This window comes from Pongo abelii, chromosome 23 (assembly GCF_028885655.2).
Source record: "Pongo abelii isolate AG06213 chromosome 23, NHGRI_mPonAbe1-v2.0_pri, whole genome shotgun sequence".
NCBI classification, from domain to species: domain Eukaryota; kingdom Metazoa; phylum Chordata; class Mammalia; order Primates; family Hominidae; genus Pongo; species Pongo abelii.
In genome coordinates, this window is record NC_085929.1 from 23679079 (window position 1) to 23705331 (window position 26253).

At 50.6% G+C, this 26253-nt stretch overlaps 1 protein-coding gene and 1 pseudogene across 3 annotated transcripts in view; one reads left to right on the forward strand and one right to left on the reverse strand.

Annotated features, from left to right (window-relative positions):
• Nucleotides 1-908: 908 nt before the first annotated feature.
• The window catches only part of ADA2 (adenosine deaminase 2), a 44219-nt gene continuing 18874 nt past the window's right edge, over nucleotides 909-26253 (reverse strand). The window contains exons 1-7 of one of the 3 annotated variants that reach the window (XM_024239575.3): nucleotides 21511-24562; nucleotides 13604-13731; nucleotides 11862-11952; nucleotides 10246-10354; nucleotides 4302-4459; nucleotides 3518-3720; nucleotides 909-3274 (exon numbers count right to left, since the gene is read on the reverse strand). In XM_024239575.3, coding sequence (XP_024095343.1) covers nucleotides 3181-3274; nucleotides 3518-3720; nucleotides 4302-4459; nucleotides 10246-10354; nucleotides 11862-11952; nucleotides 13604-13731; nucleotides 21511-21540 — 813 coding nt within the window. In that variant the 5' untranslated portion in view covers nucleotides 21541-24562 and the 3' untranslated portion in view covers nucleotides 909-3180. 3 annotated transcript variants of the gene reach the window in all.
• Nucleotides 14881-15314, forward strand: LOC112130641 (large ribosomal subunit protein eL32-like; annotated as a pseudogene).

A 26253-nucleotide genomic window follows, 5' to 3' on the forward strand; every position in this document is an offset into this window, starting at 1 on the left:
CTGACCAGCCTGGGTAACATAGTGAGACACTGTCTCTTAAAAAAAAAAAAAACAAACAAAGGCCGGGTGCAGTGGCTCATGCCTGTAATCTCAGCACTTTGGGAGGCAAGGTGGGCGGATCATGAGGTCAGGAGTTCGAGACCAGCCTGGCCAACATGGTGAAACCCCGTCTCTACTGAAAATACAAAAATCAGCCAGGCGTGATGGCGGGTGCCTGTAAACCCAGCTACTTAAGAGGCTGAGGCAGGAGAATCGCTTGAACCCGGGAGGCAGAGGTTGCAGTGAGCCGAGGTTGCGCCACTGCCCTCCAGCCTGGGTGACAGAGTGAGACTCTGTCTCAAAAAAAAAAAGAAGGAAGAACTGGACACAAAGGCAAGACTATTGCTGGTTCATTTTGCCAAATCAGAGATCACAGCAAGTCCAGGTCAGAGGCTGTCTGCGTCTGCCTGTGTTGGAGGTCCCCTGCGGAGTTGGGACCTAAAAGAGATCTTCAGGGATTGGGTAAGGCACTGAATCACCTGCAGAGTTAGACAGGACCCTAGAGGTTGTCTTCTTCCATCCAGGCACAGCTTGTGGTTGCTGACTCCTGGTCGCAAGGCTTTTCCCAGTTCCAGGAACCAAATGGTGATAAACTAGGAATGGGGAGAGGGCTTGCTGCTGTCTGAGAGCTCAGGTACGGGTCATGGAAGATGGATGAGAGGACATTCGCATCTGCCTGGGGCTTTTAAGGAATTCTTTGATTCCCTGCCATCCTTGAGTTGGGTGAGGACAGAGCTGGCTTCTTGAACCCTTCTTCCAAGGCCAGGTGAGGAGCTGGACTCTGATCACATGAGGTCTTTTATTTGGGGGGGCTCTGCTCTACTCCCCTCTGCCTTGGCAGCTGGCTGAACAGACACAGTGACAGCCACTCATTCAATGCATTGTTTATTGAGTACATTCAATGCATTGTTTATTGAGTACTAACTAGCTTTGGGCCCAGGCTCTGGGTTAGCAGCATGCGTGAAACAATCAGAAACAATCATGAGCACCTGCCCACATGCGGCTTACAGTCTGGCAGGGCGAAACTGTAGACACAGAAATAAATATCCGATTATAAATTGTGATTAGAGGCATGATGGAAAAGAGCAAGGCTCCCTGAGAGAAACAGGGCGGGCATAGGAAAACCTCTCTGAGACAGTGACATGAACCTGAAACTTGAAGGGTAAACAGGAGTGGGCAAGACAAAAGGCGAAAGAAGGAATGTTCCAGGCAGAGAGAAGGAGAAAAGACCCAGGCACAATATAGAGCCGAGGACATTTGAGGAAGAAAGGGCCGCTGGGGTTGGGGCCGTCGGGGTGACTGGGAGAGGAAGGCGCTGGAATGGATCCAGATTAAATCGGATGCTGTTTGCCCTGTGGAGACATGGGGTGTGCCTCTAAATGCACTGGGTTGTAAGCAAAGGAATGACCTGGTTTAATCTGATATTTTAAAAGTCATTCTAGGCCAGGCGGGGTGGCTCACGCCTGTAATCCCAGTGCTTTGGGAGTCCGAGGCAGGTGGATCACGAGGTCAGGTGTTCAAGACCAGCCTGGCCAACATAGTGAAACCCCATCTCTACTAAAAATACAAAAATTATCTGGGCATGGTGGTGCATGCCTGTAATCCCAGCTACTCGGGAGACTGAGGCACGAGAATCCGCTTGAACCCAGGAGGCGGAGCTTGCAGTGAGCAGAGATCGCGCCGCTGCACTCCACCCTGGGCAACAGAGCGAGACTCCGTCTCAAACAAAACAAAACAAACAAACAAAATGTCATTCTACACTGTGAAAAATGAGCTGGAGGAGGCAAAGGGAAGAAAGGGGAGATCAGTGAGGAGGCTGTTGTCATAGCTCAGGCAGGAGCGTGGTGGCTTGGACTTGGCAGCAGCACGCAGGTAGAGCGCCACTGTTGGAGTCCGGATGCGGGATGCGTTCTGATGTAGGGAGTGGGGGACAGCGCAGCATCAAAATGCCACCGTTGGAGTCCGGATGCAGGATGCGTTCTGATGTAGGGAGTGGGGGACAGTGCAGCATCAAGACGCCACTGTTGGAGTCCAGATGTGGGATGCATTCTGATGTAGGGAGTGGGGGACAGCACAGCATCAAGACTTGCACTGAAAATTTCTGCTTTGAGCAATTGGGTGGAATGGATGGAGGTGTCCTTCACCAGCTATGGGAAAGGCCAGGGAAAGGTTTAAAGGGCTGAGTGTGGTGGCTCATGTCAGTAATCCCAGCACTTCGGGAGATTGCGGCAGGAGGATCACTTGAAGCCAGGAGTTGGAAACCAGCCTGGGCAACGTAGCAAGACACTCTTTAGAAAAATTAAAGTAGAGAAAAAGAAAGGTTTAAAGGGAAGAGACTGAGGGTTCAGAATTGCACCTCGTCAGTTTCTGAGACTCCTGTGAACTCTCCAAGTGCATAAATAAATGTGGGAATCATTAACAAATAAATGGTAAGAAAAAGCAAAGGAATGGATGAGACCACCCAGGAAAAGTGTAGAGAGAGAAGAGAAATAAAGAGGAGAGAGTTAAAGAGACCAGAATAGGCCAGGCATGGTGGCTTATGCCTGTAATTCCAGCACTTTGGGAGCCCAGGGCGAGTGGATCACCTGAGGTCAAGAGTTCGATACCAGCCTCGCCAACATGGTGAAAACTTGTCTCTACTGAAAATGCAAAAATCAGCTGGGTGTGGTGGCGCATGCCTATAATTCCAGCTACTCGGGAGGCTGAGGCAGGAGAATTGCCTGAACCCGGGAGGCGGAGGTTGCACTGAGCTGAGATCGCACCATTGTACTCCAGCCTGGGCAACAAGAGCAAAACTCCACCTCGAAAACATAAAAAAATAAAGAGACCAGAATAGAAGACAGCCCAGGACTGAGTCCTGAGGAAACAGCACAGAGATCAGAGAAAGGAGGAGACTCTGAAATAGGGAAACTGGAAGAAATGGCCAGAGAGAGGAGAAAACCAAGAGGGTCAATGTCACTGAGGCTGAGAGAGAATATTTCCAGAGGATGAATTTGGTCAGCCAGTCAAGTGCTTCTGACAGGGTCGCTCCATAGAAGAGGCCATTGATTTGATGGGGACATGGAGCTGATTCAAGAACGAGTGAGAGGAAGTGACAGAGTGTGTGAGAACACAGCTTGTAGAGGGCTGGCTAGCTTCTCCTCACTTTGTAGCCACATCCGCTATGAACTTATCCCATCTCTTCTTCCAGATTTCCATGAAAGTATTTTTCTCAATCTCCAACAAGGCACTGTACCTGCAGGAAGAGGAGGAGCCCAGCTCAGCCTCAGGGCAGGGGTTGGGGAACGGGGCAGGGAGCCTGAGGGGACATTAGAGCCTTGCAGAGCACTCTCCCCGGGCCAGCAGCAAGGACTAAACAGCCATGATGAGAAGGAACCCCGAGGAACCATCGAGGCATCTGCCTCAAGCCTCCAGAGAGGCAAACACAAGCTGCGGGCTGGAAGGAGGCGGGGGACCCGGGAGGACACGGGACACTCACTTGATAGAGTTCATGGCCAGCTGTTTGAGGGTCCTCAGGTCAGCCTTCATCCCCCCAATGCCCATGAAGACCTCATAGAAATCGTAGGACAAGCCTTTGGCACCAAAGATAGCTGGGTCATCAGAGCTGATCACCATGGGGTGCCCAGTGGCCATCAGAGTGGCTACAGGGTGGTTCCTCAAGTCAGATACCAGTTTCAGCACCTGCCCAATAGGAGGCAAGGGAGAAAGATGAGCTCTGATCCCTAAAAAGAGTAGTCACAAGTGAGGTGAGACCTTGAGCTCCATCAGCTCCCTTCATCTTCCCATCACTATCTCCCCAGTATGGGGATGACTTCTGGGCAGAGTCACGAGGAGGCACAAGGAACAGAGCCAGTCCTCGTGCTCCTCCTCATGTTTCATCAGCACCGCAAACATCTGGTCACTTCTTTTCCCGCTCAGAGAAGCGCTAACTGAACACAGACACAAAGGACCCCAAGAAACCGTGGGGAGCAGCATCCCATGGCCCGTCCCACTTCACTGGCCTCCCGCCGTGTCCTTTTTGCTTTGTCTACAGTTTTGCCCAAAATTCCACCCTACTGGGGACCCTCACTGCTGCCTCATTCTTATTGGTGGCTTAGGCAAAAGGCCCCTCCTGAATAACTTTACTAACAGGGGTGGGAGAGTGGAGGGATGTAGGTAACAAGAGAGTTAAGGAGAGATAAGTTATACAGGAAAAAGTTGAAGAGAGCAGAGGTTGTGGTTAGGGGAGATCATATGGGATTAGCCGCATGGGCCACACATACCTGGTTAGAGATGGGACAGACTTCTATGGGGATGTCCTTTTTCCAGGAGTAAGCCCTGACTGCGGGGTGTTTGCTCAAAGCAAATCCATGGCCGATTCTGGTAGTGTTCAGCATCAGAGCATCCAGAATGTTCCTGTCTATGGAAGTGCCCTGCCAGTCTGAAGACAGGGGAATGGTCTTCCATGGGGGATGGATGGGTCTGACCCACCCGCCCCGCTGACCATCATCAAATAAACAGCCCCCCAAGCACAAAAATGAAAAGAAACTAACATTAACACAAATACACACACACAGTTTCCTTTTAACAATGCTAAAAAGAGGTATGATATGGCTTTATTAAATTAATCATCTAATTTATTAATTTATCAATTTATCATTCTAATGAGAAAGTTGAAACTTAATAGCTTCTAGAAATTGACCAAGGATGTTCACATAGTAAGTAGCAAAACGGAGTTTTTTTTGTTTTTTTTTTTGAGACAGAGTCTTGCTCTGTCGCCAGGCTGGAGTGCAGTGGCACGATCTCAGCTCACTGCAACCTCCACCTCCCAGGTTCAAACAATTTTCCTGCCTCAGCCTCCCGAGTAGCTGGGACTACAGGCGCACGCCACCACGCTCAGATAATTTTTTGTATTTTTAGTAGAGACAAGGTTTCACCATGTTGGCCAGGATGGTCTCGATTTCTTGACTTCGTGATCCACCTGCCTCGGCCTCCCAAACTGCTGGGATTACAGGCGTGAGCCACTGCACCCGGCCTGCAAAACCAAGTTTTAAACCTTGGTCTCTCTGACCCCACAGTCTGCTTTCCTTCTTCCTCTTTTGTGGCACTTTTTTTTTTCTTTTCTTTCTTTTTTTTTTTTTGAGACGGAGTCTTGCTCTGTCGCCCAGGCTGGAATGCAGTGGCGTGATCTCGGCTCACTGCAAGCTCCACCTCCCGGGTTCAAGTGGATTCTCCTGCCTCAGCCTCCTGAGTAGCTGGGATTACAGGTGCCCACCGCCACGCCCGGCTATTTTTTGTATTTTTAGTAGAGACGGAGTTTCACCATGTTGGCCAGGCCGGTCTCAAACTCCTGACCTCAGGGGATCCACCCGCCTAAGCCTCCCAAAGTGCTGTGATTACACTTTGGGAGTGTAATCCCAGAGCGCCAGGCTCTGGGACTCTTATGCTTATGATCTTTACAACAACGTGTTACAGGTTCTCTTATTTACAACATCAGTATAACTACCTGTATGTGCTCACTTTAATTTATATATTTAATAGTACTGTCAAGACGTTATCACTTGCTAGGTGACCGCAGACATTCTTGTGGACTCCCTTCTCCCCTGCCGTCCCCATCATACCTTCCTTCCTTCCTTTCTTTCTTCCTTCCTTCCTTCCTTCCTTTCCTTTCCCTTTCCTTCCTTCCTTCTTCCTTCCTTTCTTTCTTTCTTTCCTTCCTTCCTTCCTTCCTCCTTCCTTCCTTCCTCCTTCCTTCCTTCCTTCCTCCTTCCTTCCTTCCTTCCCCCTTCCTTCCTCCTTCCTTCCTTCCTCCTTCCTTCCTTCCTCCTTCCTTCCTTCCTTCCTTTCTTTTCCTTTCCCTTTCCTTCCTTCCTTTCTTTCTTTCTTTTTTTTTTTTTTTTGAGATGGAGTCTCGCTCTGTCACCCAGGCTGGAGTGCAATGGTGCAATCTCGGGTCACTGCAAGCTCCACTTCCCGGGGTTCATGCCATTCTCCTGCCTCAACCTCCCAAGTAGCTGGGACTACAGGCGCCTGCCACCACACCCGGCTAATTTTTTTTTTTTTGGTATTTTTAGTAGAGACGGGGTTTCACTGTGTTAGCCAGGATGGTCTCGATCTCCTGACCTCGTGATCCGCCTGCCTCAGCCTCCCAAAGTGCTGGGATTACAGGCGTGAGCCACCGCGCCCGGCCCCATCACACCTTTCTTGCAGCTAGGGCCTTCGGTAGAGGATGAAAGGTCAGATGTGCCTTTCTCAGTCTCCCTTACAGCTAAAATAGCCTTAACACTGGACTGGGAGGTTATTTGTTGGGGAGCTTTGGGGGATTCCTCCCTGATAAAAGGAGATCCACTGGGAGGCTGTCTCCTATTTTGTTTCACTGGATGTGGTCACCCCAAATGTGATTCACCATCTGACAACCAAGTGGGGCAGAATCACCCACGCAATGGGCATAGCACAGATTGCTTCTTACGTGAGATAACAAATGTCCTTATTGTAAAATCGGTGGGATGCATGTACTCTATTCTTGCAGCCATAAGCATTCTAATGGATTCACATATAAAATATGAACTTCCAGCTGGGTGCAGTGGCTCACACCTATAATCGCAGCACTTTGGGAGGCTGAGGCAGGAGGATTGCTTGAGCCCAGGAGTTCAAGGCCAGCCTGGGCAACATAGAGACACCCTGTCTCTACAAAAAATACAAAAATTAGCCAGGCATGGTGGCATGTGGCTGCAGTCCCAGCTACTTGGGAGGCTGAGGTAGAAGGATAACCTGAACCCAGGAGGTGTAGTGAGCTGTGATCACGCCACCACACTCTAGCCTGGGTGACAGAGGTGGAGGCTGTAGTGAGCTGTCATCACTCTACCGCACTCTAGCCTGGGTGACAGAGTGCCCATGTCAAAAAATATATATATATGAAAACTCCACTTTTCTAATAGAAATAAAACTCAAGAATTTCCATTGCTACGTAGCACATGTATTTTGGTGGATTTTCACTGGATTTTAAAGACTTCTTCTTCTTTTTAAAAATAAGGATGTTGGCCGGGCGTGGTGGCTCACACCTGTAATCCCAGCACTTTGGGAGGCCGAGGTGGGCGGATCACAAGGTCAGGAGTTCCGGACCAGCCTGACCAACATGGTGAAACTAAAAATACAAAAAATATTAGCTGGGCGTGGTGGCAGGCACCCGAGTAGTCCCAGCTACTCGGGAGGCTGAGGCAGGAGAATGACGAGAACCTGGGAGGCGGAGCTTGCAGTGAGTTGAGATCGCATCACTGCGCTCCGGCCTGGGGACAGAGCGAGACTCTGTCTCAAAAAAATAAAATTAAATTAAATTAAATTAAAAAATAAAAATAAGGACATTACTTTTAGGTATTAGATACCCAAGTCCTGGCAAAATCATCTCCAAGGACCATACATCTTGGAACCTGTTAGGTCCTGTGCTGCGATCTTTTGTAGGGTCAGAATTATTTCACACACATAAGTATGATTTTCCCCAACCAGACCACAAGCTCTTCAAGGTTAACAACACCCTCGCCCAACCCCCTCCCCCTCAAACAATTCTTCTGCTCTCCTAGAGCAGACTTTGATCTAAATTGGATCTAAATTGACTCGAAATGTCAGGAAAAAGAGATTAATGCACAAGGTCCCTTCCTCTGAGAGATGGTGTGATAGAGCAGAGCTTAAGCCTGGGTGGGAAATGAAGCTGCCCACCACTCTCTCCACCCCTCCTTGGTCTTCCGAGGGTGACAGGTGGGATGCTGAAGAGAGCTGCCCGCCTGGTCCCGGCCTCCATGTAAACAGCCTCCTCCCAAATCTTCCTTTGGATCTGAAATTGCAGCCGTGATCTTGCTTAGTTAGGGTTTACACATTTTAAGGACTGGAATACAGGAGGGGCTGAGATGACTGAGTGAGCCCAAGGATGGAGTTCTGGGGAAGAAAGATGTGGCTGGGCTAATGGCATTTCAGGAGGAACAGCACCAGGGCCTGCATGGGGCACGGCAGGGTTTCCTCTCCTACAATAATGAGGGACAGAACATCCTAAAGACAAGGAGCAGACCTGGTTCTCCTCCCTCTTCTGCCAATTTCCAGCTGTGTGGCTTTAGGCAGATCAGTTAACCTCTCAAGCACAATTCACTCGGAGGATGGAGAGGGTCAGAATGGGTTCCAATTCATACACATTGTATACAGGCATCAAGATATCACATGAGGCCGGGTAATCTCAGCACTTTGGGAGGCCGAGGCGGGCGAATTGTTTGAGGTTGGGAGTTCAAGACCAGCCTGGCCAACATGGTGAAACCCCATCTCTATTAAAAATACAAAAGTTAGCTGGGTGTGGTGGCAGACGCCTGTAATCCCAGCTACTCGGGAGGCTGAGGCACGAGAATCACTTGAACCCGGCAGCCAGAGGTTGCAATGAGCCGAGATCACACCACTGCACTCCAGCCTGGGCGATACAGGGAGACTCAGTCTCAAAAGAATTTTTTTCCGTGGCTCAAGCCTGTAATCCCAGCATTTTGGGAGGCTGAGGTGGGTGGATCACTTGAGGTCAAGACCAGCCTGACCAACATGGTGAAACCCCATCTCTACTAAAAATACAAAAATTATCTAGGCATGGTGGTGCATGCCTGTAATCCCAGCTTCTCCAGAGGCTGAAGCAGGAGAATCACTTGAACCCGGGAGGCAGAGGTTGCAGTGAGCCAAGATCGCACCACTGCACTCCAGCCTGGGTGACAGAGTGAGACTCCATCTCAAAAAACAAAAAAATTGACCAGGCGCAATGGCTCACACCTGTAATCCCAGCACTTTGGGAGGCCGAGACAGGTGGATCACAAGGTCAGGAGATCGAGACCATCCTGGCTAACACAGCGAAATTTCATCTCTACTAAAAATACAAAAAATTAGCCGGGCGTGGTGGCGGGCACCCTGTAGTCCCAGCTACTCAGGAGGCTGAGGCAGGAAAATGCGTGAACCCAGGAGGCGGAGCTTGCAGTGAGCCGAGATCATGCCACTGCACTCCAGCCTGGGCCACAGAGCCAGACTCCATCCCAAAAAAAAAAAAAAAAAAAAAAAATTTTTTTCCTTTTTGTGTAGAATGGGATCTTACTATGTTGCCCAGACTGGTCTCAAACTCCTGGGCTCAAGTGATCCTCCTGCCTCTGCCTCCCTAAGTGCTAGAATTACAGATGTGAGCCACTGTACCAGGCTAAAACAATTTTTTTTTTTGAGACAGGGTCTAGCTCTGTCACCCAGGCTGGAGTGCAGTGAGCCTGGGCTCAGGCAATCCTCCCACCTCAGCCTCTGAGTAGGTGGGACCACAGGTGTGTACCATCATGCCTGGCTAATTTTTGTATTTTTTTGTAGAGACAAAGTTTTGCCATGTTGCCCTGGCTGGCCTCAAACTCCTGGGTTTAAAGAGATCCACCCACATCAGCCTCCAAAGTGGTAGGATTACAGGCATGAGCCACTGTGCCTGTGCCCAGCCTAAAACAAATTTTTATAGCCAAAGTAGGATGATGTGAGTTTGCAAGATTATGCCCCTACCATGAAAAATTAAAAAAATAAAAAAAAGAAGAAGAAGGATTCAAATTCAGACACCACTGCATACCAGCTCTTTAACCCTGGATCACTATGTTTGGAGCCTTGGGCTCTTCATCTATCAAATGGAGATTAAAAACCGGGGAAACAATTAGAAATACATTAGAAAAGGCCAGGCATGGTGGCTCACCCTTGTAATTGCAGCACTTTGGGAGGCTGAGGCGGGCAGATCATGAGGTCAGGAGATCAAGACCATCCTGGCTAACACGGTGAAACCCCGTCTCTACTAAAAATACAAAAAATTAGCCGGGCGTGGTGGCAGGTGCCTGTAGTACCAGCTACTTGGAAGGCTGAGGCAGAAGATTCTCTTGAACCTGGGAAGCCGAAGTTGCAGTGAGCTGGGTGACAGAGGGAGACTCTGTAAAAAAAAAAAAAAAAAAAGAAGAAGAAGAAGAAAAGAAAAAAGGAAGGAAGGAAGAAAGAGAAATTAGAAATAATACATGTAAAGTGGCTGATTCTATTATCCTTGTTATTCCTTCTCCATGGGGCTGTTGTCAGGATTAAATGAGACAGAGCACAGGAAAGGGCTCTGGAAACGCCTGTAGGCTCTAACCCTGAGGCATGGGCCCATGGCCAGGAGCTCTCCCATTGACCACCTCCGCTGCCCCTGCTCGCATCCCGCAGGCTCACCTGTTTCTCCAGCGTGGAAGAAGTAAGGCAGCTTAACGCCACCCTTGGCGGGGATCATCAGAGCTTCTTTGTAGTCGTGCAAGGAGTGGCCAGTGTCCTCATGCCCCACCTGCAGGACAGAGAGGGACAGGGAGGCGTCTGCAGGGCATGTGCCTCACTTGCTGATGGCGTGCCCTGCAGCCTGTGCACACCCTTCCTTGTACCCTGCCACCACTGCCGGGACCTTTGTCACGCGGCCTTTTAAGAATGACCAGGAGCAGGCCGGGCGCAGTGGCTCACACCTGTAATCCCAGCACTTTGGGAGGCCGAGGCGGGCAGATCACGAGGTCAGGAGATCGAGACCATCCTGGCTAACATGGTGAAACCCCGTCTCTACTAAAAATACAAAAAATTATCCAGGTGAGGTAGCGGGCGCCTGTAGTCCCAGCTACTCGGGAGGCTGAGGCAGGAGAATGGCATGAACCCAGGAGGCGGAACTTGCAGTGAGCCGAGATCGCACCAATGCACTACAGCCTGGCCAACAAGAGCAAAAAATATATATATATACTTTTTAGAGACGGGGTCTCACCGATTTGCTCAGGCTGGTCTAGAACTCCTGGACTCCGGTGACCCTCCCACCTTGGCCCCTCAAGGTGCTGGGATTACAGGCATGAGCCACGGCCCTGGCCTAATCTAGATTCTTTTTTTTTTTTTTTTTTTTTTGAGATGGAGTCCTGCTCTGTCACCCAGGCTGGAGTGCAATGGTGCAATCTCAGCTCACTGCAACCTCTGCCTCCTGAGTTCAAGCGATTCTGCCTCAGCCTCCCAAGTAGCTGGGATTACAGGTGCAGGCCACCACGCCTGGCTAATTTTTGTGTTTTTAGTAGAGATGCAGTTTCTCCATGTTGGCCACGCTGGTCTTGGACTCCAGACCTCAGGTGATTCACCTGTCTCGCCCTCCCAAAGTGCTGGGATTACAGGCGTGAGCCACTGCGCCCGGCCTAGATTCTTTATGAGATTGCCAAGCTGTCACCTAAGAAATGTCCTGGTTGTGCTTTGATTTGGTGGGGAGGTATGGGACAATGACAACACCTACGAATGTGTAGCTTCAAAAACTGGTGTGGCCAGGCATGATGGCTGGAGAGGGAGGGACAAATATCACTACCTTGAGGATTTGCAAAGGGCTGGCTCCATCTTGGACTCTATTTCCAGACATTACCCCCCAATCCCCACCCCGCGTGCTACAGGGGCTGGTGAGGGTTTTAAGAGCCACACCTAGGTGAGCAGTGTGGGATAGAAAAAAGGGCACGGGCAGGGCCATGGGGAATGAGCCCATAACTGTGGTCCAAACTCCCTGAATGCCATCCTTATTCTGGAACTTTCCTTGTTAGCTTGTTAGACAGAACTGGCTGTCTGCTCTCCCTTCTCCAGTGATGGCTGTCTCCTGTAGGTCTCTGAAGAGGGTCAGTGCTGAGCTCTGAGCAGCCCTGCAGGGTCAGCAGCCTGAGCCTGCCCTGGGATTTCAGGGTACCAACAGGAACATTACGCTCCCTTCCCAGGGAGTTGCTGCTCCACCCAGACAGGCATCCTCACATGTCCCCTTAACAGGCAGCCCTTCTGTTCACAGCATGGGTTACCAGGTCAAACCCTGCCACCACCGTGGGGAACTTGGTTCGGAGCCCCATGGCCGTTCGGATGGATTCTGCGATGACAGCCACATCTTTGGATCTGTGAGAGAGACAGAGAAGCCAGGAGACAGTGCCCAGCACAGACAGAGCACAAACCCCAGAGCACTCCCTCCGTGCAGGGCTGGGCCGGCCCCAAGTGTGCAGGACCCATTTCCCAAACCTGAGGCACCCCTGCCCTCCTGACCCCACCCTGACCAGGCCATTGTGACCCCTGAGAGATATGTAGCCCAAATCCATTCTTATCAAAGACGCTTGCTGGCTCTGGGGGCACCTGTAGTCTCTGAAAAGTAGGTGGGGTCAGAGGACCCACGGGAACAGTTTTATTTGTCTGCGTTTAGAGGAGGCCAGGTGGCCTTGTTCCCAGCTCTCCCTGCATCTCTGTCGGGGGAGTAGACATGGATGCAGCTCAGGGGCAGCTCTCTGTCCACTGGACACCTGCAAAGGGCCACAGGTCACCCAAGTCCCTGATGGGTCGGCTAGACCCAGTAACCATCTGGCGTCCTGCTGATTAAGTCAGCAAGACCCTGGGCACTGCAGAACCCTACAGGGGCAAGGCAGGCAGCATGACAACAAAAGCCCCAAAACACAGGGTCTGGCGCAAGCCCATGACAGGCTCAAGGTCTTTGCCCTCCCACTGGCTCTCCTGCTCTAATCCTTGGCTCTGTGGGGACAAAGCCTTCCTGGCCTGCCCCACCCATGTCCTCTCCCCAGAGCCTAGGCGAACCTGGGGGCGCTGATGTACTCAGCTCAGCCCTCACACCTCCTGCCACTGGCCCTGGGAAACGGAACCTAGCACCAGGAAGCCTCTGAGCAGAACGTGGGCCCATCCCGCAAGCTCCCTCCTAGGGGGACCAGCACAAAGCCAGAGCTCAGCTCCTCCAGGCCCCAGGCCCCATGGAAGGGAAGGGGACTCAGGAAGACTGGGCATGGGAGGAGGCTCCTGGGGAGTCAGTGCCCTCCAGAGCCCAGGCTCGCGGGTGAGCTGAGCAGAGGGAGCCGCTGCCGGATCCCTTCGGTGCCCGCCCGGTGCCTGACTCCAAGGGACCCCACTGGCTGCTGCCCTTGCAGCTGCGACCATGGACGGGTCCCAGCCTTAGACTGGCTGCTCTTTAAAGTGACGGGAGGGGTCTTGTCTGGTAAAGTCAGAAGGACAATTAAGCTGCAAAGCTTTCTGTGCTTCCCTGGGAAAAAGAGTGGGTCTTTCAGCCACGTGCCAGGCCACGCACATGGTACTACTGGAGGTCCCCACACGCAGACTTGAGCCAGTGCCACTCAGGGTGTCTCCCTGATCAAGGACTCACACACAACCACACACAGAACCCAGAGGCAAATTGAAACCAAAAACGGGCCAATTATCCAAACATTCGGGCAAAACCATTACGCTCATAAACGAGTCACCAGGCCAATGTGGGGTCACAGCTGAGAATTATCTGGGCAATTCACACATTCTTCATTTCAGTTTGGGGGTGAAGATCTGAACTAGAAGTGGCTTCAGGCAGCAATTCATTGCTGGGTCACTGCACTTACCTACTACTGTGCTCACACACAGAGGCACAGCACAGCTCCTTGGCACCAGTGCTGGGCCTCTCCCGGCCTCCCAGCCCCACTTCTCACCCCTCCCCTCCCAGCCTAGCAGCACTGCCTGCATCCCAGTCTCCCAACCCGAGCTCTTCAGCAATATTGTCTCTCACCTGTGATCCGAATAAATGATTTTGATTCCAATAAACTCAGGGTGAGTTTCCACAAACTTCTGAGCTACTTCCTGGTAAGTCTTCACTGACCACTCTTCGTCATGGTGCTCTCCACTGAGCTCATACACCTGGGAAGAAAGCACAACCAGGAGCTGTCAGATGAGCAGCGAGAGACACCCTTCCCAGCCACCCCCTTTCCAGCCACCCCTGCCCAGCCACCTTTACCCAGCCACCCCTGCCCAGCCACCCCTGCCCAGCCACCCCCTTCCCAGCCACCCCTTCCCAGCCACCTTTGCCCAGCCACCCCTGCCCAGCCACCCTTGCCCAGCCACCTCCTTCCCAGCCACCGGCTCTCAGCCACCTCCTTCCCAGTCAACTCCTTCCCAGCTATCAACAAGCTCTGGGAAAAGTAGATGGGGTCAGGGGACCCACAAAACAGTTTTATTTGTGTTTGGATTAGGCCAAGTGGCCTTGTTCCCAAATGTCCAGCCAGGCTGGACTTGTGCTTCCCTTGTTCAGGTCCTCTACGGCCTTGGGCATTGTCTCTGCTGCTGCATGGGGAATTCCTAGCTGGCTCTGGGATAACCCTGATGCTGATGCCCGCCTGTCTCCTTCATTGCTGGGTCACCGCACTTAAAACAGCGCCTGGCACACATGAGGGTAGGTGGCCATTAAGCATGTGCATAATGGTTGAAGAACAGGTCACGGGGGGAGAGGATGAAAGCTGGAAAGAGTGATCTGAGAATGACGTCATTCCCCACTACCTGCTCACCTCCCCACTGCTTCCCTAACTCCAGGTGCAGCAGCTGCAAGGCGGCCACCGCCACCAGGGACAACAAGGGGGACACAGTGAGAGCAGAGTGGGGAGAGCTGGGAGTGGGCAGGTGACAAGGAAGCTAAGGGAAGGGAGGTGTGTAATGGGGAAAGGTGGCTCACACCTGTAATCATAGCACTTTGGGAGGCCGAGGCAGGGGGATCACTTGAGGTCAGGAGTTCGAGACCAGCCTGGCCAACATGGTGAAACCCCCATCTCTACCAAAAATACAAGATTAGCTGGGCATGGTGGCACGTGCCTGTTAATCCCAGCTACTGGGGAGGCTGAGGCAGGAGAATCGCTTGAACCCGGGAGGCAGAGGTTGCAGTGAGTCAAGATCATACCACTGCACTCCAGCCTGGGTGACAAAGCAAGACTCTGTCTCGAAAAAAAAAAAGTGGGGGGGCCCTCTCTCTTCCTCGGCGCTGCCTACAGAGGTGGCAGCCATCTCCTCCTTGGCATCATGGCCACCCTCAGACCACTTGTGAAGCCTGATTGTCAAAAAGAGAACCAAAAAGTTCATCTGGCACCAGTCTGACCGATATGTCAAAATTAACCATAACTGGCGGAAACCCAGAGGTATTCACAGCAGGGTTCGTAGAAGGTTCAAGGGCCAGATCTTGATGCCCAACAGTGGTTATGGGAGCAACAAAAAAAACAAAGCACATGCTGCCCAGTGGCTTCCAGAAGTTCCTGGTCCACAACGTCAAGGAGCTGGAAGTGCTGCCGATGTGCAACAAATCTCCCTGTGCTGACATCGCTCACAACGTTTCCTCCAAGAACCGCAAAGCCATCGTGGAAAGAGTTGCCTAGCTGGTCATCAGAGTCACCAACCCCAATGCCAGGCTGCGCAGCAAAGAAAATGAGTAGACAGCTCATGTGCACGTTTTGTGTTTAAATAAAACCGTAAAAACTGCAAAAAAAAAAAAAGGACTGAGCGCGGTGGCTCACGCCTGTAATCCCAGCACTTTGGGCGGTCGAGGTGGGCAGATCACGAGGTCAGGAGTTCGAGACCAGCCTGGCCAATATGGTGAAACCTCATCTCTACTAAAAATACAAAAATTAGCCGGATGTGGTGGTGTGTGCCTGTAGTAGTCCCAGCTACTCAGGAGGCTGAGGCAGGAGAATCACTTGAACCCAGGAGGCAGAGGTTGCAGTGAGCCAAGATCGTGCCATTGCACTCCAGCCTGGGCGACACAGCGAGACTTCGCCTTAAAAAAAACTAAAAAAAAAAAAAAAGATGTGGGAGTTTCTGCAGAGACTGTGGGGTGAAGGAGATAGGGAGCAATAATATGGAGATGTCGATTACTTCTATGGCATCAATTAAGTCCTTACGATGTAAAAGGAACAGGGCTGGGCATTAGAAGGGATGAAAAAATGCTAATAGACAAGATAGCTGCCCTCAGGAGCGACAATATGGTCAGAGAGATAGACTTGACCCACTAAAAAGAGCTCACGCCTGTAATCCCAGCACTTTGGGAGGCCGAGGCAGGAGGATCACTTGAGCCCAGGAGGTCAAGACCAGCCTGGGCAATGAGTGAGTTCCTGTCTGTAAAAAGGAATGAAAAAAAAAAAAAACAATAGAATAAGTGCTAAAGAGAAGCACATGACCTCTCAGAAGAAGACGCAGTTTGTTGTGACTGGATGGGTCAGAGAAGGTTGCTAGTCCTGACCAAGGGAACGGTGGCTCCACACAGAGCCAAGAGCTGCCTGGGGGTGGGGGTTCAAGGAGCCGAGGTTGAGAGCTGCAGTGGGAGCCAGGAGCTGTCCCCTCACTAAGGGAGAAATGCCCTTCCTCCTCCCGGGAGTCGGCTCTTGCCTCTGTGGCATCTCAGGAAATGGGCCCTTGGGAGTCCACCTCCTCTGTTCATTTCCCACCAGCCCCTTGCCTCACTCCTGTCTCCCCAGCCTTGGGGCCTCCCACACCCCTCCAGGCTGCGGCCATTGTGTGTCCTTTGTCTCTGGGCAGTCCCTCAGATCCCCGTGTTCCCCCAGGTCTGCAGAACAGCACTGCTGCTCTCTCATCTCCAGGGTGCTGCCCCGCTGCCTAGGCAGGGGCAGTGGGGGAGCAGGCAGTGAGGCTCTCCACTGGTCTTTGCTCTTCTGTTTCCTCTGCTGCCCCCATGAAGCCTGGCACGTCACACAGCCCCCCCACACCCTGCATCTGGCCAGGCCACTCACTCTGCTCGGGCAGTTTCCCTGACTGCCTGACCTGGCACAGCCAGGCTCAGGGCTACTGAACTTTAAGGCTGCCAGAGCGTGCCAGAGGGAAGAACCTTAGGTACTGTTCATTCAGGATCTAGTATTGTCCATTATTATTATTATTATTATTATTTACTGAAGGGGGTCAGAATACGTCACCCCAAATAGGCCACTTTAGCAGAAGGAATATTTTTAGCTGAAGGCAATTAAGCAGCAGCAAATGAAGAAAGAGCTCTTTGCCCACCTCATCTGCCTAAATTTCCCTTTGTGAAGGTGTCGCCCTCCCCTCTCCCATACCAGGAAAATCACCCTTACCACTGGAAACAGAAAGTTGTTACCAAGATGCGTCTGCACAAACCAGCCTTATAAAATTGCCCTTATCTTCCATTAGTTTCCCCCATATGTTTACCTGCCCACAATTTACTGTCCCTAGAAGCCCAAATCCCTTTTCCTTCATCTTGTCACTTCTTCACAATTTATTACCAGTTGTTAAAATGGAATATAAGCCCCCAGTCTAACTTCTTTGGTGCTTCACATCTTTTCAAGGAAGGCCACCATCTATCTGTGCACAGAACACATTTTTAGTCCGTGTGCGGCGGCTCACGTCTGTAATCCCAGCGCTTTGGGAGGTGGAGGCAGATCACCTCGGGCAAATCACCCGAGGTCAGGAGTTGGAGACTATCCTGGCCAACATGGTGAAGCCCCATCTCTACTAAAAATACAAAAATTAGCCGGGCGTGGTGGTGGGCGCCTGTAATCCCAGCTACTTGGGATGCTGAGGCAGGAGAATCTCTTGAACCCGGGAGTTGGAGGTTGCTGTGAGCTGAGATCGCGCCACTGCACTCCAGCCTGGGCGACAGAGCAAGACTCCATCTCAAAAAAAACAAAACAAAACAAAACAAATTTTTTTAACTTTTTTTTTTTTGCAACAGTCTTGCCATGTCGTCCAGGCTGGAGTGCAGTGGCACAATCTTGGTTCACTGTCTGTTTCACTCTTATTCTCTCATGGATATACAGTAGAATTTTCCCGAAGCTGCAGCATGTGTGATATCATTCTGACCAATAATGCCGATAATAGATTATGTGTTTGTATTTAGAATAATTTCTTTTTTTTTTTTTTTTTTTGAGACGGAGTGTCGCTGTGTCACCCAGGCTTGAGTGCAGTGGTGTGATCTCGGCTCACTTTAACCTCCACCTCCTGGGTTCAAGCAAGTCTCCCGAGTAGCTGGGATTACAGGCACATGCCACCACACCCAGCTATTTTTTTGTATTTCTAGTAGAGACAGGGTTTCACCATGTTGGTCAGGCTGGTCTTGAACTCCTGACCTCATGATCTGCTCGCCTCAGCCTCCCAAAGCGCTGGGATTACAGGCGTGAGTCACCGCGCCCGGCTAGAAAATTTCTTAATTTTGGCTGGGTGCAATAGCTCACACCTGTAATCCCAGCACTTTGGGGGGCCAAGGCGAGTGGATCACCTGATGTCAGGAGTTCAAGACCAGCCTGGCCAACACGGTGAAACCCCCTCTCTACTAAAAATACAAAAATTTGCTGTAATCCCAGCTACTCGGGAGGCTGATACAGGAGAATCACTTGAACCCAGGAAGCGGAGGTTGCAGTGAGCCAAGATTATGTGCCATTGTACTCCAGCCTAGGCAACAAAAGCGAAACTCCATCTCAAAAAAAAAAAAAAAAAAGAAAGAAAGAAAATTTCTTAATTTTAACATCTAATACAGGATATATCAATAGATATAATCCACATAAATAAAAGGCGTTTGAAATTATCAAAAATTTTTAAGAATATAAAGAGGTTCTGGTACCAGAAAGTTGGAGAACCACTGCGTTAACCCAACCCACAATTGTTACCTGCAGTTGTCTTGGACTCATCCAGCTGGTTCACAGCAGGGAAGAATAGGGTTCTGTCCTGGCCTTGACCACCCTGTCATTACTGAGTCTCCTGACCACACCCCGCAGCTAGACTGGAGGCTCCTCCAGGGTAGAGTCCTTGCAGTTTTACTCTCCCCACCTCCTCTCCTATGGCACCAGAGCAGCAGCTCCATAAATAAATATTAATTCAAGGAGAGTGCTGTCCACAGGAGTTTTAAAAGTACTAAGGCCCAGGCAGCAAGGGCAAATAGACAGATGTTGGAGGAGTGATGGGTGGTAGCAGAATAGAAGGAAGACAAAAGAAATAACCTTTAAAAAATATTAACAAATGACAACTCTGCTTAAAAGAAGATCTCTGAGGCCTGGCATGGTGGCTCATGCCTGTAATCCCAGCACTTTAGGAGGCCGAGGCAGGCGAATCACCTGAGGTCAGGAGTTCAAGACCAGCCTGGCCAACATGGCGAAACCCCGTCTCTACTAAAAATACAAAAATTAGCCGGGCGTGGTGGCAGGCGCCTGTAATCCCAACTACTCAGGAGGCTGAGGCAGGAGAATCACTTGAACCCAGGAGGCAGAGGTTGCAGTGAGCCAAGATCGCACCACTGCACTCCAGCCTGGGTGACAGAGTGGTTCATGGGGAAATTTGGGAGCAGAGTGCTGTAAAGGTCATACAACTGGTTTGTATCAGAACAGAAACAAGGACTCGGAATTTCTTTTTTTCTTTTCTCTTTTTTTTTTTTTTTTCTGAGACAGGGTCTCACTCTGCCGCCCAGGCTGCGGTGCAGTGGCATGATCTTGAACAGCCTTGAACTCCCAGGCTCAGGTGATCCTCCCACCTCAGCCTCTTGAGTAGCTGGGACCACAGGTGCATACCACCATACCTGGCTAATTATTTTGTTTTGTCTTGTTTTGTAGAGACAATGGTTTTGCCATGTTGCCTAGGCTGGTCTCGAACTCCTGAGCTTAAGGGATTCACCTGCCACCATCTCCCAAAGTGCTGGGACTGCAGGCATGAGCCACTGCACCTGGCCAGTGCTGGCAGTTTCACTGAGCTTTCACTACCAGAGTATCATTCACTTAAGAAGTGTTGAGCTTCTACTACATACCAGGCATATGCAGGGGGCTTTATGCCATAATCTCATTTAACCCTCAAAACTACACTATGAGGTAGGTCTCATTTTACAGATAAGGATTTTGAGGCTTTAAAAGTTTGAGAAGGCTGAGCATGGTGGCTCACGCCTATAATCCCAGCACTTTGGGAGACCAAGGCGGGCGGATCACCTGAGGTCACGAGTTCGAGACCAGCCTGACCAACACGGAGAAACCCCATCTCTACTAAAAATAGAAAATTAGCCGGGTGTGGTGGCATATGCCAGTATTCCCAGCTACTCGGGAGGCTGAGGCAGGAGAATCACTTGAACCCAGGAGGCGGAGGTTGCGGTGAGCCGAGATTGCACCATTGCACTCCAGTCTGGGCAACAAGAACGAAACTCCGTCTCAAAAAAAAAAAAAAAAAAATTGAGAAACTCAGCCCCCCTGCATAATTAGTGGGGCTGGAGGCCGACCACATTTCAGAATTTTGCTTGCCCTGAGTCATCTCCTGTCATCAGGAGGCCCCTGCCCCCTCCTGTAGAAAGGTGACAGTCACTAGAGTGACATCTCAGCCTTGGCGGCACATTGGCATCACTCAAGGAGAGGAAAAATGCCTGTGTCCCACCCCAGAGCAACCAAATCAGAATCTGTGGGGTAGAAGCTTGGTGTCTGTAATCTCCCAGGTGGTGCTAGGGTGCGATATACAGCTGGGGTGAAGATCTGCCACTGTTCCAATCTGACAGACAAGTAAATAGCACAATGACAGCATAGTCGGATGAGTCCTGTCAAAAAGGGAGCAGTTAAGACGGTGCGTGTTCTCGTAAAGCGATACCAGCAACATGACATAGGGTTCGCTTCATACAGCAAGGAGCCAAATGGAATTTTGAATGAAGGGTCTGCTAAGAATCCAGGCAAAAGCATGGGGACTGGGGAGCACGGGTACGGGGAGCACTAGAAATGCTTACTGTATGAATGACAACGTCTTAGAAAACGTCTGGGAACGACTGTCACAGGTTCTCTGCCACCGACGTGTCTCCCATAAGCTCTCCCCTCCATAAGTGCCAGCAGGGCCATCCCCCGTGGATAACCCTCCGGGGTCTTGGAAGAGCCCCATGCTAAACACTCAGGGGACCCAGTCTGGGCCTCAGACTCTGCCGTGGGGGGAGGGGCCGGAGCCCAGGAGATAAGACCCGCCTAGCGACTGTTGCTACCGGCGAGCAGCCTTTGTTACTGAGCATTAGGAACACAATGGGAGGCTCAGCGGCCAGGATGGTCCGTCCACAGCAGCCCCGGCCGGAATTAGCCCGCGACCAGGCAGGGGGAGGCGAGGCGGCTCAGCAAAAGGATTCCAGTGAAGACTGTTTTTAGTTGTTAATGTGTTGGTGGCTCCCCCACTCTGGCTAATGGGGGGCATTAAGACCTAGACTCTCCGTGTCAAAAGCCTTTGTTCCAGGGTCAGACCCGAACAAATGGTCACATCCCCTCCCCCTCCCCCTCCACCAGAATCCCAAATCCTAGCAGCCCAGCACCTTCTCCAAAGGCTGGCTGGGGGACGGGCGGAGGCGGGCAGAGTGAGGACAGAGGACTTGAGCTGGGCAGGCCCCCAAGTCTCTCCACCTCCGGCTCTGGAAGGAGAAAATGGCCACCTGCAGAACAAGGGGGAAGCTGGAACAGGAAGCCAGTGCTCTGGCCCTTCTCTTCCTCCCTCCGATCCAACCGCTCAGCAACTTCTCCCACGTGCCTCCCCACCAGGCTCAAGATGAAAGTCTCTGTCTCAGCGCCTCCTCCCTCCCCTCCTCTGTCCTCTTCCCCTCCACCCACGAAGATCCCAGGGTTCTGCAAGGGTCGGAGTTCCCTACGCACTCCCACACCAAGACAGTTGTCAGGATTTGCCCAACAGGAAGTTCTCCCCTACCAGGGCCCAGTTCCATTCCAGGGAATCCATCTCCCCTCCGGAAAAAGGAAAATTGAAGCCAGATGCCCTCTGGGATCGCCATTTGAGGTGGGCGTGGCTATTAAGACGCTCAGAGAGCCCAGCGCGGTGAGGAAAGCGACGAACTTAGGAGCCCTGGTCTGGGTCTAGTCACCCCTTGCTACCTGTGTGACCTTCATCAAGCTCTTTGACCTTTCCAAGCTTTAGTTTCGACATCAATAAGATGAATTAGTAGCTGGGCATGGCTCGCGTCTGTAATCCTAGTACTTTGGGAGGCCGACGTGGGTGTATTGCCTGAGCTCAGGAGTTCGAGACCAGCCTGGGCAATATGGTGAAACCCCATCTCGCCAGGCGCGGTGGCTCACGCCTGTAATCCCAGCACTTTAGGAGGCCGAGGCGGGCAGATCACCTGAGGTCGGGAGTTCGAGACCAGCCTGACCAACATGGAGAAACCTCATCTCTACTAAAAATACAAAATTAGCCAGGCGTGGTGGTGCATGCCTGTAATCCCAGCTACTTGGAAGGCTGAGACAGGAGAATTGCTTGAACCCGGGAGGCAGAGGTTGCGGTGAGCCGAGATCACACCATTGCACTCCAGCCTGGACAACAAGAGTGAAACTCTGTCTCAAAAAAAAAAAAAAAAAAAAAAGTCAAGGTGAAGCAGTTCCTTCCTCAAAGTGTGGTCTGGGTCAGGCCACCTGCATTAGAATCCACAGGAAGGGGGCTGGGAGAGGGGTGCTAGTTATTTTTACAGCTTTCTGATCCTACCAAACAGCACAGAATTAGAACCTGGGAGGTCAGCGTCCAATAGCTGATTTTAAACAGCACCTCCAAATTCTTCATATGCACTCCAATGTTTGAGAACCTCCATCCACATGCATGATGACCACTACTGGGGCCTGCTGAGGATACCAGGCTATGTAAGATCTGGGTTGGTCTGAAATAAGTCACAATTTAGCTGGGAAATCAAGGCTTATACATTATGGCATAAATAACACAAAGCAATGCATTCAGGCTACTGAACAGAACTACATTACAGGGAACAAAGGAAGGAGGGAAGTGGAAAACCATGGTCCCAGAAAGGATGAAGGAGGGGCTGCTGACCTGCCAGCTGGGTGGGGCTGAAACTGCTCAGGAGAGAAGGGTGAGCCTCAGCGGACTGGAGTCCAACCCTGAAGAGAGGCTTCCAAATAGAAATTAGCCAGGCGCAGTGGCTCACGCTTGTAATCCCAGCACTTTGGGATGCCAAGGTGGGTGGATCACTTGAGGTCGCGAGTTGGAAACCAGCCTGGCCAACATGGTGAAATCTCATCTCTTCTAAAAATACAAAAATTAGCTGAATGCGGTGGTGTACACCTGTAATCCCAGCTACTCGGGAGGCTGAGGCAGGAGAATCACTTGAACCCGGGAGGCGGAGATTACAATGAGCCAAGATCACGCCACTTTACTCCAGCCTGGGCAATAGAGAATGTCTCAAAAACAAACAAACAAACAAACAACACAAGAATCACCTGCTCTGGGAAATGCAGTTTCTTCCGGCCTACCTAGGCCAGGAGCAAAGTCAGCTCATCAATTTTTGCCAGCGCCTCCCTTTTCAGAAATTCTTTTCTCAATAAAAGATGAGACCCTCTCTTTTCTTTTAAAAGGATGATTTGTGTCCTGTGTCTTATCTGTCTGCTCTGTCCACAAAACTGATGAAAGCTCCACTGCAAGGCAAAGTTAATGTTCCTCTCCCACTTCTCAAGAACTCAGAAATGGAAATATAACTCTGCACTCAGAGAGTTAAAATAGAAAACAAGCAACAGATCCAAGTGGCGACATGCAGATCACACAAGAGATCGGACTCTCCAGGATCCAGCCTTGCCGCTAAACTCACCAAGGGTATTAACATATCTAAGGAAAAGTCCAGGCATGGTGGCTCATAATCTTTGGGAGGCCGAGGTGGGTGGATCACCTGAGGTCAGGAGTGCAAGACCAGCCTGGCCAACATGGTAAAACCCTGTCTCTACTAATAATACAAAAATTAGCTAGGTGTGGTGGTGCATGCCTATAATCCCAGCTATTCCAGAGGCTGAGGCAGGAGGTTCCCTTGAACCCAGGAGGCAGAGGTTGCAGTAAGCCAAGATGGTGCCATTGCACTCCAGCCTGGGCAACAAGAGCAAAACTCTGCCTCAAAAAACAAAAACAAAAACAAACAAACAAACAAAAACCCGTATCTAAGGAAAAAGGTGGGTCAGTCCAGAATGTCAAGCAAAGGGAGAGTTGAGACCCACAAACTGGAATAACTTGAATAACGAGTGGATCAGCTGAGGTCAGGAGTTCAAGACCAACCTGGCCAACATGGTGAAACCCCGTCTACTGAAAATACAAAAAATTAGCCAGGCATGGTGGTGTGCACCTGTAGTCCCAGCTACTCGGGAGGCTGAGGCACGAGAATCGCTTGAACCTGGGAGGTGGAGGTTGCAGTGAGCCAAGATCATGCCACTACACTCCAGCCTGGGCGACAGAGAGAAACTCTGTCAAAAAAAAAAAAAAAAAAAAAAGAAGAAGAAGAAAGAAAACAAAAGAGAGTTTCCTGATGAAGCATAAGTGTCTGGTCCGAATGATAACAGCATTCTGACTTTCTTGTTTACACATCTATCCCTTATGAATTTGTTCAGTGTGTATTGATCCTGAGGAGCCCTATCACTTCTGGGTCTACAAACAATAAACTTCAGAGCCTATAAAAGACTACACAATATGCTAACAAAACTAAAATACTGCCACCATGTGGGCCTCTCCACAAGCTTAACAGTCAGTCCCCAAGGCATTTGTGTATCCGATCAATATGTAAATGAACGAGCAGACTCTCTTGGATACGATGTGGAGAAGACTCTACCAAAGGTCACTTTCCCCAAGCCACTGAAAACCTTTAACCAGCTCAAACCCTTCTGAGCTCACCACATAGAACACCCAGGGATCCTGCCCACTCCCACAATACCCTATCTCCCTCAGCCCAACAAAAACATCCTCAGGAAAGTTCTCTCCAATAAACTCACTGAAATAAAACTCTAGCAGTATTTGAGCACCTAGGGCTGCTCTCCTCGAAAGATCCCTCCCCCACCAACACGGAGCCTGGGGTCAGTCCATCTCAGAGTACCTAACCTCAGTTATCCTTTGCTTCTGGCCAAAATGCAAGACCCCAAAATCAGATTTTTTTGATGACGCTCCCTTCTTTTGGTCTCTTTCTACTCCTTTCCATTTCACTCTCTCCAAACTTCCTTCCTTAAAATCAAAATTTTTTTTTCTTTTTTCTTTCTTTTTTTTTTTTGAGACAGAGTCTCGCTCTGTCATCCAGGCTGAAGAGCAATGGCGGTATCTCTGCTCACTGCAAGCTCCTCCCCCTGGGTTCAAGTGATTCTCCCGCCTCAGCCTCCCGAGTAGCTGGGATTACAGGCGCACACCACCATGCCAGCTAAATTTTTTTTTTTTTTTTTTTTTTTGAGACAGAGTCTCGCTCTGTCACTCAGGCTAGAGTGCAATGATGCAATCTCTGCTTACTGCAACCTCCGCCTCCCAGGTTCAAGCAATTCTCCTGCCTCAGCCCCCCAAGTAGCTAGAAGTACAGGCATGCGCCATCATGCCCAGCTAATTTTTGTATTTTTAGTAGAGACAGGGTTTCACCATGTTGGCCAGGATGGTCTCGATCTCTTGACCTCGTGATCCTCCTGCCTCAGCCTCCCAAAGTGCTGAGATTATAGGCATGAGCCACCTCGCCCGGCCACCAGCTAATTTTTGTATTTTTAGTAGAGATGGAATTTCGCCATGTTGGCCAGGCTGGTTTCGAACTCCTGGCCTCAAGTGATCCACTAGCCTTAGCCTCCCAAAGTGCTGGGATTACAGGCGTGAGCCAGTGCGCCTGGCCTCCCCTCTCTTTTTAACCTCTCCACACTTCTTCCTTCTGTGTGCAAAACAAGTCTCTCCATCCTAAAAAGAAACCTGTGGACCCTGTGGTTCCCTCCAGCTATCTCGACGTTCTTTCTCTCAAATCACAGTCAGAGCCTTTAATCAGCCAAACCTGGCTCCAATTCATCACCTGTATTTCATTTTTCTTTTCTTTTCCTTTCTTTGTGTGTTTGTGTGTGTGTGTGTGTGTGTTTTGAGACAACATCTCGCTCTGTCACCCAGGCTGCAGTGCAGTGGCGCGATCTTGGCTCACTGTAATCTCTGCTTCCCAGGTTCAAGTGTTCTCCTGCCTCAGCCTCCCAAGTAGCTGGGACTACAGGCTCCTGCTACCACGCCCAGCTAATTTTTTGTATTTTTAGTAGAGACAGTGTTTCACCATATTGTCCAGGCTGGTCTCAAACTCCTGACCTTGTGATCCACCCGCCTCGGCCTCCCAAAGTGCTGGGATTGCAGGTGTGAGCCACCGTGCCCGGCCGTGTGTTTCATTTTTCTACTCCCAGAAATGGGGTTTCTCTTCTCAGCATGTTACTGAAACTATTCAAAGGTGACCTTGTAATTTCCAAATCCCATGGACAATTATCTATCTGCATGTCTCTTGCCCTCACCCTGCCATGTGGTTCCCTTTATTTTTGAAATCCCTTCTTTTGGCCCCTAAGATGGCTCTATCCCAGTTCTCCTCCTTCTCAGCTCGTGTCACGAGGCCCTGAGTATCATGGCAGAGGGGAGAACAGGGAACCATGAGAAACGCGGGCAAAGGGCAGCGTGGAATGTGTTCCCAGT